At 42.2% G+C, this 17,254-nt stretch overlaps 2 protein-coding genes across 2 annotated transcripts in view; both read right to left on the bottom strand.

The window, feature by feature from the left end:
- Positions 1–17,254, bottom strand: part of LOC311428693 (uncharacterized protein) — a gene marked incomplete at its 5' end in the record, with an annotated part of 46,592 nt that overhangs the window by 3,258 nt on the left and 26,080 nt on the right. The gene's annotated exons all lie outside the window — the stretch shown is intronic.
- Positions 1,703–16,245, bottom strand: LOC311428691 (ubiquitin carboxyl-terminal hydrolase 42-like; the record flags this gene model as incomplete). Its single annotated transcript, XM_084540023.1, has 12 exons — positions 16,178–16,245; positions 13,926–14,079; positions 8,151–8,242; positions 6,312–6,549; positions 5,369–5,569; positions 4,662–4,772; positions 4,400–4,502; positions 4,128–4,195; positions 3,901–3,971; positions 3,287–3,369; positions 2,287–2,398; positions 1,703–1,909 (listed from the first exon to the last, which is right to left on the bottom strand). The coding sequence occupies exons 4-12, from the start codon at positions 6,538–6,540 to the stop codon at positions 1,703–1,705; spliced, it is 1,185 nt and encodes a 394-aa protein (XP_084396149.1). The 5' UTR covers positions 6,541–6,549; positions 8,151–8,242; positions 13,926–14,079; positions 16,178–16,245.

The following is a 17,254-nucleotide window of genomic DNA, read 5'->3' as shown; positions in this document are numbered from 1 at the left end:
GCAGGCAATTTATTGTGAATACTGATGGTGATCTTCTGTTTTCTTGACATATCAGTCATTGAAGGCCTGGTAATTGCCTGGTTTTGAACACAGGCCATTGGTGGTGCTGAAGATGGCCTTTTTAGGGTGACACCAGTGGTCTTTGTGTCCTCTTTTATGGATCCATTTCCATTTAAACGGCTTGAATTCTGTATTTAAAAAGAAGAAATTGCAAGATGGATTAACGCAAACACTGCATGTAACATTTTGAAACACAAAACTCTCCTACTGAGTGTTTCTACAAATGGTCTTAACACCTAAAAAGAAAAACACACTGCCCTTTAAGGATAAATGCAAGTCCAATAAGCGTATTCAATTCCTGCTTTTGGTTTACTGCAGATTGGTATCAAATTAACATCATCTTTGAAAAACAGCCAAGCAACTTAACATTACCTGCTGCTATTCCCAAATATATTTATTTTCCCCTTTAAACATACCCTGAAAAGCCTGAAGTAATCGTTCTGGTGCTCAGGAATAAGACATTTAGTTTTCCCTGTCTTAGTTAAAGTGACGAGGATAGGAAAAACAAGTCCTCTTTTAAATGATTTGAGGATTAGTACACTCTGCTTAAATAGTCAAAGAGCGTAGCTCTCTGTGCTTTAGAAAGCTGTCTTGGAGGTATAAAGTAATGGAGTCGCATGGCTGCACAATTTAGCAGTAACCACTGTTTGAATGACTCTGGCTGTAGCATGAGGGCTGTGAAGAAAGCTGCAGCGTGGGAAGGAAAACAAAACTAAGATGCTGAAAACCAAACAAAAAACCCCACACCAAACCCCAAACCCACTAGCAGTTTGGTGCCGTTATCTGCCCTCCCGCTTCCCTGAATTACCTTAATCATATGAGGAAGAAGTCGTGGTCCCAGAAATCCAGCCTGCTTACTATTAGCCCCCTGCTGACCAGGAGGGAATGAACAGGGATAAGATGGTGCTGGCAAGTAAAACGCACGTTCTCCAAGTGTCAAATCATAGCGCCTTCAGAAAAGAGCAGTGATCGTAGTTTAGTTTTTCTTTCAGCCTACTCTTGGATTAAATCCCATCCTATCATTTTAGAGGAACAGCTCATACGATATGGAAGCCTTCTCTACAGAAGGCTTCGCCAAGACTACAGACTGAAAAGTAGAGAACAGTCTTCCTACTAAGACTATCACTTGCAGAGCAATAATTCATTCTTACACCACAGATGACCTTCATTTCTCTCCTTCTCTAAAGTAGCCAGCTACAGATAACACATAGATAGCAATTTACACGAGTGCTGCAGTTTAAGGCCAAGCAACAAAAGATAATAAACGACACAGAGAATTTCAGGTTAGACAGAACTGAATTAGACAAATAATAATCTTCTCCCGGGATAGCAAGAAAAACACTTGCAAAACAGAAAAATATCAATAACAGGAAAGTAAATCTCTTCTGAACACATTTTAAGATTTGTTATTACCTGATATAAAAAAGTATGTAAGCTTGCTGACCAAGAACTCTTTTAATGTCAGTATGCACTACTTTAGCATCATTCATCTGATACCAAAGTCCATTACCAGCCTGCAAATAAAGACAACGATTTCTTTAGGTGAATTGCACGTTTTCCAATTGAAATCACGGATAGGAACAAAATACACACATGTCAAATAAAAATATAATGAAATCTTTTTCCCTAGAAACAGTAGCTGCTAGTCATGCTTTAATTGGTTTGCCAGCACAACCTTTACCCTGTTAGAAATGCTGTTGACTTCTACCTTTACATAGCATATATAGTGTCCTGAGTGACAGCTGACACCGTGATGTACCAGCACCGCGTATAAGGCATAGAGCAGTGGTTCTCCCATTGACTGCGACATGTAGGCTCTCAGGTCCAAATACTCCGGATATTTCACCTCCTAAAGAGACATCAAGAAGATAGAAAAATTATCCCAGAGTACTTCGTGGACTAGCCAGAGAAAAACACTTCCAAAAAACACAGACTAGAATTGATTTCTAGAATATATTTCTCAAATATATTCCTTGATTCACTACAAATAAGTCTTCCCATAAACAATGTTTAAGACTAGAAGTTGCAGAGAACTGTTTCCTGATGAATCAGCCTTCTCAGAGGAAAGCATATGCTTCTTGTCAAGCGGGAACTTTATTGATATTAAGAGAAAGAATAAGCCATAGTCGTTAGTCTACAATTATTGTCTGAAAATATTAACAACTTTCAGCTTTGGGGGATGTCCCATTACACAATGATATAGTTGCATTTCAGTGGTAAATATACCTTGTTGATCTTTCCACCTGTGAAATCTGCAAATCTTTTCAGTGATATTGTGAGAACCTTGGAATAACGGTGTATGGTAAATCTCTTGGACGCAGGAACCATCTTTTTACACCTTAAAAACAAGCAGAGATAAGTGTTTGAAGGCATCTTCAAACACAAACAAACTCCTTTTAATGTCTCACGCACGCCTATGCTATTTGAATGATATTTACTTGCATAATAGGTTGGTCTTTTTTCTTTTCATAAACCCATGCACTGCGTGTCAGGTTTGTTAATACACAGAAGAAGGTCAATTTTCCCAACAACTCAGAGCATAGCGGGAACAGGAATCTCTCACAAAAGGGTATGACCAGGTTGGATGGCAAGGTACCATTTCTTGGTCTACAAAAGTGGCTATTTGAACTCCAATCCTGGATACATTCTTTCAGCTTTCAAGGGAAATACAAATACTGAAAGCGGAACGAGAGAGCCTTGGTCCCCAGGGCTAGAAATTGCAAATAATCTCCAACATAGGTCGACTATCAACATCAAAAATACAACAGAAGCACATGGTCATTCTACAGGAGGGAGACATTTAACAGTAGGAAGTCTTCATGTACTGAGCTTGTCTGGAAAGACACTGAAACCATCTGCCATCCTTTGAAACAAAATAGTTCAGTTTGACACATTGCCCGCTCCAAGGTAGGACCTACGGTGTAAGCAGTGAAAATTAGCCACTAGCCCAGAGAACAACGGAAACTGGGCAGTTTACATCAAGAAAAGTACTGTCGAGAGCTAATAAATAGAAAGAACAAAAGTAGCTCTTTTTGAATTCTGATGGCAAAATACAAGCCAGAGAATTGCAAACCCATAGGGAATGCCTATGAACAAGACTTCCCCCCTCCAAGGAAACAAAAATCCAAGTCTTTTATAAACTTCCACAAAACTTGTAAGTAGATCCAAAGTTTAGAGGTAGTCCAACAGAGTCATGCAACATAGAAAACTGACGTCAAAATCTTACTCGCTACATTTATAGCAATTCTCTCCATCCAGCTCTTCAGGTTTCACAAAGAGTTCCAGAGCTCTGCTAACAGACGAAACCGCCTAGAGCAGCGAGAAAGAAGAGCGCAAAGTCACCGTAATTCAGAATTCCAGAGACATACTAGTAGTTTATAAGAGAATCTTACTAACATACTCAAGCGATCTACTAGGAGCACTGTGAAGAAGGAGGCAGAAAGAGCATGCTCAGCATTGACCTCACCTGGAAGGCATTTGACTTTGGAACAAATACTTTTCCAGTAGCCTAGACAGCATCTACAGTGTACTTTGTCATCAATACTGGGGACAAATTCATCAGTCTAACAATTAGATGTATATTGAGGTAGAACAACAAAGAAGTATGACAGCATTATAATTTTTGCAGAAAGAGAATTCTTTCCCCTTAAACCCAATGCAAATGTGGAGACTATTTACATGGGTTCCACGGAAGGACAAAGTCCAATCCACTTCCTTAGCACCACCAAGCTCTTACGTTTTAACATTATATGTGGTTTGGTTTTTTAAGTTAAACAAGTTTAATTTAGAAAGTTATGCATGTACTTAAACATCATGAATTATATTTAGAAAACATCTTACCTTTATATCCAAAGTGATATCAAGAAATGCCTCATACGTATCCGAAACTGCTTTGCAATTCAAGCACTTCACTGGAAGCAAAATATAAATGCTTAACATTATGTGAAGGAGACTAACTGTCCAAATTCAAGTTGTTGACAGATACTACTTTAGACAAACTACAGACTGCTTTACTACCGACAAAAGACACAGATCAGTTCTAAGGACAGGAATATTTTTTCAAGTACCTCTCGATCTTAGAAATCCTCCAAATATTTGATGAATGATGGTGGTAGCTTGAGAAGATCTGTCCAATCTGGAAATAAATTATAATCAGACCTCAGAAGATTTAAGGCACAGAGTTAACTCTTCAAAGAGTTTGATGAAAACCAAGGATGATGTAGACTTTCGTTGCTGATAGTAAATAAGGCACTAAAAGGTGCTAGAGATCATTTCTGAGAGTAAATAAAGGACTAGAAGGTGCTAGAGAATGTATGAAAGTGAACTTGTTTATGCTTACTCGGTGCTTCCGTTCAAGCACGCTTCCTGCATAGCATCAACAGTATAGCGCAAGAACTCGTGTGCGTCTTCTTGACTGCCAAAACGGAAATGTTGTCCTATTCCTAAATAAGAAGATGATAGTATTGACCTCATTTAAAAATGAAATCATTCTTGTATTTCTAAAATCTCTCTTCATTGGAGTGTTAAAACCACTTAGACACATCAAATAATTATTTGAAGATTACAAGCTATCGAAAAGAAACACATCTGAAGCCACTTACGACTGAGATTACTGATAACATGCGTAGGCTCGATGGCATCAACAGTGCAACGCAGGGCCTGGTTAATGTGAGTCTCCATCGTGCACATCATGCAAAAATCTTGTTCACGACCTGAAGAGTGAAAGAACAAAGCATCCCAGTCCAGCGAAATATCCAGAACTACAAACATCTAAGTACAATTTAAACTATAGATACAATATCCACTCTCCTTGCTACATTCTATTCTCCCAAGATGCCAATGTCCCAACAGTCTTGTAACATTTCATTTCACACAACTTGACAGAAGAAAAATATCCACTAAGCCTGTATTCAAATGCATGTTGTGATGAGAAATCTAAAAGACTACTGCAAAGTCGCAGTTGTAAAGGCTGACAGGAATGTGAACTCCACAGGCTGCAAAATGTATTACTCTCTAAAATTACTACCAAATGCATTACTGTCCAATGCACTTCATTATTCCCATGAAGCAATAAATAATCCTTTAATAAACAAACAAACAAACAAACAAACAAATAACTAACTAAATAAATAAAACATGGTGCATTAATTGCACTCCATATGCTATTCGGAGCCCACTGCTAATACAGTGCTCAAAGCCAGCTGCTACAGGTAAAATCAGGCAAATAAGCTTATCTCACAGAATCACTGCTGTTCTTTCACCTTCAGAGCTATCCAACAGATTCAAAATACTGTTAGAAAGTACTCACATGACTGGCTGTGCTCAAGAGAAAGCATGTAATTGGCAAGTGGGGGTGTGTAGGTCAAACACTGTAGAGTAGCATTAAGAAAACATGTGTTGCCAAGATTGTACAGGCCAACTCCAACACTTTGTGTTTCTCGCCAATCCATACAAATCTTCTCAGGTGGAAAAAGAATGCTCTGTGGCGGAGCAATTCCATCATTAACGACTGCAAGAAAGTTAAATTTAAAAAGAGATCTTGTTTGTTTGTTTCGAAGAAAGGTATTTAAAAAAATACTATTCTGCAGGAGCACCTAGAGGAGCTAGCTACAATCCAAACCAGAAAAACTTATTGCAGACAGCTTTAATACCACCAAATTCAAATTGGCTGGTCAACACAATGTTTTGGGGAAAAAAAAAAAAAAAAACAATTTTAGTCAACCATTTTAATTCTTCTAAGGCAAGGCTAACTGCCATTCTGTTTGTAGCACCTAACGCCAAGTTCCTCTCCATCTATAATCTTTAACCTGATTAACTCAACTACTGTTTTTTTCCTTATTATAACTTAAACCACAAACTTAGACTTGAAATTATACGGTAAAAACGTAAAAACTAGGAACTAGGAATGACGGTACCCCTACAGATACCAGATTTTTTCCTGAGCAATGTTATCCTTCAAAAAACCTGTGAAAAATGGAAGCTGTGAATAGCAACAATCAAACACTTTTCTCTGCAAAACAGAAAAGACATGGAGGAATCTGTGCATTACAAAAAGCTCCCCGTATTTCTCTGTTGACTGTAAATATATCAAAATTAATTTCTGTAACATCAGTCACTTCAGTTGCCTTAGGGGATTCGCTTTTCAAGTCTTTCTTCACAGTAGTCCCCTTCTCTATCAGTGCAACAAGTAAGAACTGCATTTTCTACTTTTGCTTTGAAGACAATGGAGGCAGGATAAAACGCACACTTACTTAGATCTCTTGGGGCAAAAGCCTTAGATTTTTCAGATGACCTACAGTAAATAGCACCTCCACGTCCTTGGGCCACAGAGACTTGGCTTGAATCTTCTGCAGGCACTATCCGGCCCCAGTTGGCGGTGCGTGACATCAGTATTTTAGGACTTGGTTTCTTGGATTTGCCAGACCGCCTTGAAGAGGGCTTTTTAGGCTTTGAAGATTTGGGCTTCTTAGCTACGGTCATTGTTCACATCTGCGACAGAGACAGAAGTTCTGGTTGACGTAAGACTATCAAGAAGCACTCCAAGAAGAAAGGAGTAACAGAAGTCCTGTCACTTAATCTCAAAGAAACAGCCTTAAGAACTAAATCGCTGGTATGAATGATTTAAAAAGAATCCCCAAACTAAACACACAAAGTGAAAATTTCCATCTAAACTCTATCAGTATTACTTTTCGCTTCTGCAGAACTAGTGGCTGATGCCATTTCTTTCCCTTCCGTAGGATTTTAATCCATTACAACTCTGGAGTCTTTTTAATATAAAAATGTAGAAGACATTCTCTGAGGGGAATCAGTTATTTATTGATTTCCGGAGTTGCGCAATTATCTGTTAATTAGTACCTATGATCTAATAGATAATTGTTGCAATTATCTATTGCTGGCATTAGTAACGGAACACTATTACTTCACTGCCTGCGTTTTTCTGTTTCGTCTGCACAAAGGTACCCAGAACTCACTGCTACTTTTCTTCTGTCTTTCCAGGGCTCGCCCTCTACCTCACTGTCTACTGCACCAGTCATGAGGGGTTTGTTGTGATTCTATAATGAGCCTAGCTTTTAAATACACCTTTCATGGGCGTCACTTGGTGATAGCAAGTTAATCTGTGAGGGCTCCTCAGTCTACATCATGCGGTCGCTTTTTCCAGGTGAAAAAGCGGAGCTGTAAGTGGCAGTACACCAAAGCCCTGGCATGCTGAGATCCAAGAGGAGAGATGTTTGGCCCTCCTTTTCACTCCTGGGAACCATATACCTCAAAACCCACAGAGGATGGGCTATATCTCAGAGAAATCTTCGGAAAGGAGAGCATGAAGAGCATGTTTGCAAATTCATTTCTCCCTGGGCTTCTTCTGCTTCTCCAAGAAAGACGAGTTTGAATATAACTTTGGCAGCAGTACTTCTGGTGTTTTACTCCTACCACATTTAAAACTCCTACGACAAACTGAAAAGTTAGACTAAAAAGCAGCTCTTTCCGTTCTCCTTTCTAAAGTTGCACGCTTTCCTCATGCAAAACAACAGGGGAATGTAAGCTAGAAACGGAAATGCTGAATGTAAAACAAAACAAAACAAACCTCAGCCCTCCAGGACAAAAGCCAATAACTGCTACAAAGTCCTTTTTAAAATGCTGATTAGGTTTCAAGGTGATACTGCTTTAAATAAGCGTAGTTGTGTGTCCATAGGCAGAAGCTGAATAATGACAGGATGAACTTCTATACTTCATGTTTTGTTACTGTCTTACTGTAGCACACAGGGACTTGTTACCTTTAGGGAAACCACTAACCTCATGGAGGGTTTAAAACATAAGCTAGTTTGTTATACCAAAATGACGGAGAGAACAAAGCATAAAGTGCTTTCAGATTTCTAGCACGCCTTGATTGCTGTCCATTAAACTTCAGACACGTTAAACAAAACACAGTAAATAAGAAAACTCCTAGTCCCACAGCTGGCAAATTGTGTGCAGAGGTTGTAATTAGAACTTTTTTGCCTTGACGTTTTACATTTAAAATTGATTTTAAATCCATTCTATACACACTTTCCATTCCTGAAAAAACAATACGCAAACCTGACAAATGCATTTACATGAGAAATGAAGTCGTCCTTGTCCGACTGGAAGAATAAGGTGACAGCTCCTGGGCTCAGGGATAAGCTCCGATCTTCACCAGTGACAGCTCCTTTTTTAGGATTGAAAGGGAAAATGTTTCAGCAACACATTGGAAACATACTTAAGGGACAAGAACAAAATCAAGACTGCAGTGAGAAGGAGAACAGAAAAACAATACTGCGGGGAAAGAAAGGAAAGGAAAGGAAAGGAAAGGAAAGGAAAGGAAAGGAAAGGAAAGGAAAGGAAAGGAAAGGAAAGGAAAGGAAAGGAAAGGAAAGGAAAGGAAAGGAAAGGAAAGGAAAGGAAAGGAAAGGAAAGGAAAGGAAAGGAAAAAAGAAAAAAAGGGAAGGGAAGGGAAGGGAAGGGAAGGGAAGGGAAGGGAAGGGAAGGGAAGGGAAGGGAAGGGAAGGGAAGGGAAGGGAAGGGAAGGGAAGGGAAGGGAAGGGAAGGGAAGGGAAGGGAAGGGAAGGGAAGGGAAGGGAAGGGAAGGGAAGGGAAGGGAAGGGAAGGGAAGGGAAGGGAAGGGAAGGGAAGGGAAGGGAAGACCTTGATCTTTATACTGACCAATGAGATAAGCCTTACACATTTTTAAGTTTATTTTTGACAACTGATTGAGGTGTTACCAGCTATTAAGTACGATTCAAGAGCAAATATTAACACTAGAAAGAAGAAATCCAATCCACCACCACTGTTTCAAAATACATCCATTTCTCATTTGGAGATGACGTCTCTCTGGCAAGGTAGTAGAAAAACTGTAAATACCGATAGAGCTTCCTCTCCCGATGTTCCATATACATACCGATGCTGTTCCTACACCTACGCTCTGAGCATAAATTTATGTTGACATGAGTGACAAGAGAGGGTGTTACTCCTCTCTTTGTTTGCCTTGAGAGACACACCTCTTGTCCATTGAAAAGTAAATTCAAGATTCCAGATCACTTAAGACAGTTGCTATCCCCCCATTCAGAGTTCTGCAGCAGCACTCTTCAGATGTGTTTAGCAGTCTCTTTAGAAAATGTTATCACTTAGGACCTGCTTCTCAGTAGGTCCACGTTTGGCCTCCGCTTAGCAGAGAGTCAATCCCAGCTTAAGCTTTCGTACAAGAGCCCCTTCACGAAACGGAGTTGAACCCTGACATAACTGAGTTGAACCTTTAACCTTGAAGCTTCCTTAAAGAAGAAAGCAGCACCCAGGCCAGGAAATAGAAATTAATCGTCACTTTACCCTGAAACGCAGTGGGCTATTCTGTGCTGGCAGGATTGCTGCCGGGCTGGCCGACGAGGCGGCGGGCAGCTCCCCGGGGCCACAGGGCCTGGCACAGGGAGCCGCCGGGGGTCTCCAAGGTCCGGGAACAGCGGCAACAGCGGCAACAGCAGGGACAGAGGGGACAGCAGCGACAGCAGCAGCCACCTCAGCCGGGGCCGTCTCCACAACCGCCACAACGGCCTCGGAACGCCGCCGAACTCGGAGCTCCAGCGTGACGCCTTGTGAACCTGGCCGCGCAGCTCATGGCTAAAACCAGAGCGTTTACTCCGGCGTGTGTTTACTGTCGGTGCCGGATCGGCCCTCACCCCGAGCTCTCCCTGCAGGGAGGGCTTTGGGGTTGGGGTTTCCCTCCCGCCGCCGCCGCGGGCAGGCCCCGCGCGCAAGGGGTCCGCGCTGGGGAGCAGCATCTCACCCACGGCGAGAGACCGAGGGCACGACATGAAAAAGCCCCGACACGAAAAAGCCACGACATGCGGCCGAGGCGGCGGGGAGACGGCTCTGAGGGAGCTGCCACTTCGCCCCGCCGTCCTCCCCTCCCGGGCCGCCCCGCCGAGCCCCGTGCGCCTCAGGCGCTGCGCTGAGGGGGTGGCTGGCTACTGAGACAGCTGCCCAGGGCACTGCTCATGGCACCGAGCCTGACGGAGGTCAACAAGTGTTGAACAATGCTCTCAGACATCGGGTCTCACTTTGGGGTGGTCCTGTGTGGAGCCACGAGTTGGACTTGGTGATTATTGGGAGTCCTTTCCACCTTGGGATGTTCTCTGATTCTAGGTCAGCAATCCAGTAGCTGATGAGAAGTGTGGAGTCATTCAAAGGGAAGAGAGAGCACAACACTTCTCGTTTGCAGAAGCGGCTATTTGGTAACCAAACCGATGATTCCTTTGCTTCTAGAGCAACTAACAGCAGGGATCCGCTTTACAATGGAGGGAAAAGAGTCGTTGGCATGTCATGTGAAGTAACCTTCAAATCCCAGAGGATGATTTTGTTGGAACTTTATTCAGCTGAAAACACGGAAGCCTTGCTTCTGCTTGTGTTAGTTACAGCTCCAGTTTACTTTGGTTGGGAGGGAAGGCATTCCAGGCTAATGTGCTGTACCTGTTCCTTCAGCTCATTGTCCATAAACGGAGGAGCAAATGAAATCAGTTTAATCTCCATTAAATGCAGCAGACAAAGCGGAGTAGAGGGCGATCTAGCACTTAATTTTTCCTGTAAGCAGGAAACCCAGAACTCAACAACACTTTTCAAATCTTGTCCTGCAGTAAATGACCAGCTGAGTGAAGCTTGCATTTAGAGGATGTGCTCCTCCAGTAGACGGAAATAGCTTTTCCTCTTCACAAGTGCAACTGAGTGGTGGACTGGCAGCTACGTGGTTAACTAGTTGTGCCAAAGGGGTTGTGTTGAATGCACAGAAAAATATGCAGGAATAAATAAACAGCAGAGGGTTGTCTGTAGGCATGACACCGAGTACAGATGTTGTCTGCAGGTTCGTGCAGAGTGCACCGCGCCAATAAGCACCCAGAGTCGGAATGCACACGAAGGTCTTTTAATTATATAATTACTTATAGAACTCTGCAGAGTCAGGTACTTGGCCATCTTTCGCAAAGCAAGCACACCTCTGACTCGAATCACCGTCATTTATACACAGGAAACTTGTGAAAACTCTCTCTTTGGCTCCTTTGGATTGGTTATTACAGCTCACCTAACTTATCTCCACTGAGCTTGTGCATTACAGAGGAATACCGGGGGGGAGGGGGAACAGGAGAGGGGGGACACACACCGAATCCCACATTAGCATAGATTAGCATTTTGACAGGTGTGATTTTTAATGTGCTAATGACCCTTAATGAGAAAAAGGTTACTATAGGTCAGTCTGGAGCTGGTGTTCTCCTTCCTGTTTTTTCCCTTTTAGCCCTTCTCTTCCTTGCTTCTGCTAGCTCAAGGCTACCTGTCTCTCTCCTTCTTTATTTTCTCAGCTAAAAGACTGCACAAGCTACACGCCTCCCTATTTGCTTCAACATTTCCTTGTTTTGTTTTTTTTTTTCCCAGCTCTGGGACGACACAGGTGTGGTTTGATATTTGCCAGTATAGCTAAAACTCACGCCAGTCTGCTCACGCACAGTAAGTAGTAAGATTTAAGGACTGGTTTCATCGGCTTCTTCCATACTAACATCCTTCTTATGTTTTAGATATGCTGTAGTTAAATCAACACTAAGTTACTACTTGTGGAGTAATCACCTTAAGCGACTAGGCATCATAAGCACACCTCCATTCCAAAAGCACCCCGCCTCCAAGGTGCAACCACCCCTCACTGAGCACGCCCTCGGAATTTCTCAGAGTCTGTACCTTTAAACGCAAGTGAGATCATTTCTACCAAGCACAACCAAGATATGCACGACTAGAGTCACTCAAGCTCCACCTTAAAGATAGAAAATAATACCAATTGGTTTAAGAGAAAGGGGATGTTAGGGAAGATACTATCAGGAAGGATTCCTTCTGACATCACTCGACAGGCTGAGCCTCTCACTCCCCCACCCCCACTCCATTGGGACGCCGTGGGGTAAGATCTGAACGCTTGCTTATACCAGGCGTCTCTGTGGAATCTTAGAAATCTCTAGAGTTTTGATGCTTTTTAATGTCTTAATACCTAGGCTGTGTACCTGTGCATTTCATGCATGCTAGCTTGCTTTTGCAGACAGTGAATTTATCACTGACAATCCAAAGAACCTGTGTACCTGTCGCCGTAACAAATTGCACTTAATTGCATTCTTCCTAGCTGTGAGAGTTCTCCTTGAATGCGACTAGAGCGAGGCCGTACTGCGTTGTTGGTGAATCCGTGACCGTGATAGTTCAGCACCCTGAATCCGACGGGACCCATGACGGTCAATCGGCTACACCCCTTAACGCGACACTACTAGACGAAGAAGATGACAGGGCTTGCATGCACTGCATTAGGCTTTGCATGTGAAAACACCCCCAAATAATTTCACGTACATTTAACGTTTTTAAAGGGAAAAAAACAGGAAGGTGTAGTCTCTCTGTAAGCTACAGCCCTACATAGTTAAGGCATCAGCATTCATTCCTTTGCTTGATAGCAAAGTATGAACATACAGAAGAGTTAAATATTTTCTTTGCATTCTTAAAGGCGATTTTTCAGACTTGGGCTTCAGTTGTTGGAGTTGAAGAGATCAGTAGACATCCTTACTTTTACGTTAAGACCAAAATCTTTATCTAAGATTGTGTTATCGAACGCAACTAAACTCCCACCCCCACATGGTTTTTTTTGTAACTTCGCAATGATCTTGCTGCAGTCCTACTCTGATGGTCTTTCAATAACATGCAAACTGCCGTGGCAGATTCTGTTACAGTGCTTTTCTATTGACAGTGTGCCTAACACTCAAGGTAAAGCCCCTCATTTCGCAGTGGGGACATAAAGTGTTTCTTTGGACCCTGCTGCTTCTGTTAGTACTCATTTTTTCACAAACTTGTTGAACCTGAGCCGTGCCTACTGAGCCAACGAATGCTTTGATGACACAGTATTTTGTCAAAGCAGTTTTGCTTCTTGGAGCTACAGAAGCAGCTCTGGCTACGTGATAGCGAATTGTGCTGCATTGGCAAAACCAGACTTAGCTACAGACTTACAACACTTGCTAACTCGATCTATTTCAAATCTCATTTTAACTTTAAAGGACAATCAGTTTTGTGGCTCCTGTCTTACTAATTTGCCTTGTTTTGCATGGAAGGGCAGCCTGTGAATGTTTTGCTTTATTGCATGCTTCAAAAAAAGGCTGAGGAAGAGACTGGAGGAACCTTTTCTATTCTATGGACTTTCCCCCGAGAGTGTGGAATTGCAGGCTACTTGGATGAATGTTCCAATGTGAGTAAGGGAGCAGACCTCAGCCAAAGGAGGTGGAATCCTTGCTTAATAGTAAGTATCAGTGTGGGGACATCTTTGCTTAACGGGAGCCATTTAAACTCTTCATAGAAACAAAATAAGCTGGACATCTTATGCTTGGAAAGCAGTATGGTTACACAGCGGCTAACATAATGACTTGAGTCTTCTGCTCTGCAACTTCAGGTTTTGTTTTCAAGCAGTGCATACATCAGTTTAAGCTTTGGACAAGGAGATTTGCAATGCAAATAGTGATAAACCAGAATCAGCGGCGCTGACGAGTGTAATGGTGAAATGCAGCAAATCAAGTATTCCTGGAGAAATGTGAGATTACAAAACTAGTAAGCCATGAAGCACTTTTGTTGTTGTTGTTGGTTGTTTTTTAAATCAATTCTTATATGCTGAAATAGCACCTTCAAGAAAATCTGTTTATCTAGCCAGGTAACGGTGTCTCCCTGTAAACAGGAAGGAAATGCCAGGAGCAGCCATACCTCTTTGCTGTCAAAATAAAGAGCAAGTCGAGGCCAACATCATGCCATAGTGCAAAGGCTTGCGAAGAAAGATCATTCTACGAGGTCTGCAAGAAAAGATGACTTACTTTGTCATAAGTTTGTCAAATAGAATGGACGAGTTAGTAGTCGAGTACCGACTGTGTCCGACTCTACAGCTGCGGCGCAGCTCCAAGTCCCTGTTTTCTCCGTGGACTCGTCTCACAGTTTTTGCACCAGCTCTACTCCTCAATGTTCTGGTGACTGAAACGCAGAAACAAAGGATTTTGAAACAGTGAAGATGGGATTCTCCTTATTTCACCGTTGCTCTTGTAAAATGGAAACAGACAAACAAAAAAGGCACCCTGAAGTGGATTGAGTTTTCTTTACATTTCAGGTCAGAAGTTGGTGTCACAACCACTGCATTCCACTTCTTTATCGCTCTGCACGTTTAAACTGTCTACTTAAAACTGGGACCTGTAGGGAAATTTTTAAAGAGACTGAAAGCTAGCCAGACAAAAACAAACGTGCAACTTTTGTTCCATGCAGGAGGGAAATCTACTCCACTTATTTCTGTCTTGGAAAAGTGAGAACAATCAACACCTTTCTCTAAGGTGTTTTCACTCCATTCATGTCAAACTGTATCTAACAGTGCTCAAAACAAACACTAGGACATTGCAAGCCTCTTCCTAAGAGGTGTATGTTTGATTACTCTGTTTATGCATGCAGCACTTCCATTTCCTGCATTAGGATCTAACAGCTCAAGGAGGGAAGAATCGTTTCAAGAGAAACACCCAAACACCACATAACTCAAACTCGTGCTTTTTAGAAAAAAGCCTGCCCATTGTTTGCCATACAGCACCCTTTGGCACAGGTTGGTTGCTTGCACTGTCATTAAAAGAGCCAAGAGGACAAGGGGAAGGGAAGAGCTACACCGCTGTGCTGCTAGGATCACAGCTAAGGTTTACTTTTGTGCTTGCCAGCTATAAAACTGAGTTTGAACTTACCAAGTATCGATTTACTTTGCACAATTAGAACAGTTTGCTTTGTGCCTACCAAGCTGCAATTCACACTGCTCCCTCCCCAAGGAATTCATAAAATCTCCTATTTGCACCTACCTCTCTTCACAGAAAAGTCACTGAGGAGTGAATTCAGCTGACTACAGAAGGCTTTGGGGCCAAATGAAAGCCATGGAGTGACCAAGTGCCATCCTCTTCAGTAACCTGCGCAAATAGGTATCCCGGGGACTTACAGCCACTTACCTGTGCTATATTCTTTTTTTCGTTCCAATTTTGGCTTTCTCAACTGCCTACATTAAGAAAGAGGACACGGCAGAGAAGGGAGAAAAGACTTGTTGTATTAGACCCATCAAGGATGGGAAATTTCACCATGTTTACAAGCCAGTGCTCCATGGTATACAAAGAGAAGCCTGTAGGCCTCACGCAGGATCCACATCCCAAGTCTGTTGCGTGCCATATACACGCGGTTCTGTATGTACCCACATTTCCTAGCTTGCTCATGTTGAATTCTCAAAATTATGAGCAATAGCACCCAAGTGGAAAAGATACATGTCCTGGTTTCAGTTAGGACAGCGTTAGTTCTCCTCCTAGTAGCGGGTAGGTTGCTATGTTTTGGCTTAGAATGTGTGAAAGGATGTTTAGAAGAGTGCTGATACCACCCCGATGTTTCAATTGCTGCAGAGCAGTACTTACAACAAGCCAAGGACCTTTCGGTGTCTCACTGTCCTACTGGCGATCAGAATCGGCGCACAGCAACAGCTGCGAGGGGACAGACTCAGGATGGCCGACCCCAACTGGCCAAAGAATTCTATGCCTTATGGCAACACGCTGCACCATGGATAGGGCGGGGCAGCCGGGCTGCTAGGGGTTACGCTGGGCACTGGTCAGCGGGTAGTGAGCAACTGCATTGTACATCACTTGTTTTGTACACATTACTAGTAGCAGTACTATCATCATCACCATCATTATTATTATTTTCCTGTCTTAATAAACTGTCTTTATCTCAACTCGCGGGCTTCACTGTCCCGTTTCTCTCCCCCATCCCAGAGAGGGAGGTGGGAGGGTTGCAGAAGGGCTGTGTGGTGTTTAGCTGCCGGCCGGGTTAAACCACAACAACACCTCAAAGGGGTTGGGGAAAAAAACATGTTTTTTTTAGAAAAGCAGAAGACTTTCACCGAGAAGAGGGATTCTAGTTTTAAGGCACTGGTACGCCATCAGCATGCTCATAGGCCTCTGCTGATTTTAGCCGGAGGTTTATCAGGCCACAACTCACTGCACATGCTTTCTCTCTTGCTTTTCAATCTACAAATCGAACAGAGATTGAACATATAGAAATACAGTACCTTGAAAAGCATCTTCTCTTGACATTTCCCCTCAGTACCGCCATACTTTCTTCAAAGCTGGAGACAGAACACCGCAGGATGCTTTTGCTCATTGATCTTAAACGGTGTCCGTTGAAACATTCAATACTGGGAGAAGAATAATCCTAGGGAAAGAAGGAAACAAGAATATATTTATGTGAACCATGTAGATTCAGATAAAGAAATTCTGCCTCACGCAAGTTTAATTGACCCTCCTGACTTGGTAGTGGGGCAACTAATGGCAGGCAGACACTGAAACGCTGCTGTGCTCAAGAAAAACCTGGAGAGAAAAAAAAAAAAAAGCTTTCAAAACTAAAGCTTCCCTTTCCCCACCGTTTTCTTGTGGATAACTTAAGCTTAATATCCTTGGAAAAAAGATATTGCAGCAAAACCTTTCACATAAACTTAGTGTTTTGTGAAAAACAACAACAACAAAAAAAAACTTTATATTCAATTGAATTTAAATTAAAAAAAATAAACTAATTAATTTAAATTAAAAAAAATTGAATTCAATTGACTGTTCAGAGGAACAGTCAAGCTTGACATTATACATCCTAGAATTAAAATCTAGTTTGAGTTTTTCTCCCATCTCCAGACCTTGCTAAAGATGCTTATTAGGAGCTCTGTCAAAAAAAGTGTAAGGCTTGTTATATCAAAGCTTCGAACCCTTCTTACTGCCCTCGACCTTCTTCACATTGCTGCTCCTACAAGGGTGAGCACTATCATTTTTAGTACGGGAGGGAAGCTGTGATATCCTTGAGTGGGGGGTCGTTCTGTTTACAAAATGAAGTTCCAGTAAGAGTACATCAAATGAACCAACTTTCTTTGAACTTTAATTCATCACTATATTGAATGAATGACCTCTGGATTTCTCTCTCCCATTTGGAAGTCAATTTGAAAACAAAATACCTCTGCCATAAAGAGCCAGGCATCAGAGACACCTGTTGCGCCTCAAGAACGGAGAAGATATGAACGACAAGTGCAGCTGAATAAAATGCAACTTGCCATTAGAAATGGGTGTACTGGCATCTACAGGTGCCGCTGGCATCTCCTCATTTT

The sequence above is a fragment of the Aythya ferina genome, assembly GCF_964211825.1.
Source record: "Aythya ferina genome assembly, contig: HAP1_SCAFFOLD_115, whole genome shotgun sequence".
NCBI classification, from domain to species: Eukaryota; Metazoa; Chordata; class Aves; order Anseriformes; family Anatidae; genus Aythya; species Aythya ferina.
The sequence above is the reverse complement of the archived record's forward strand: the minus strand, read 5'-3'. Positions and strand labels throughout refer to the sequence as shown.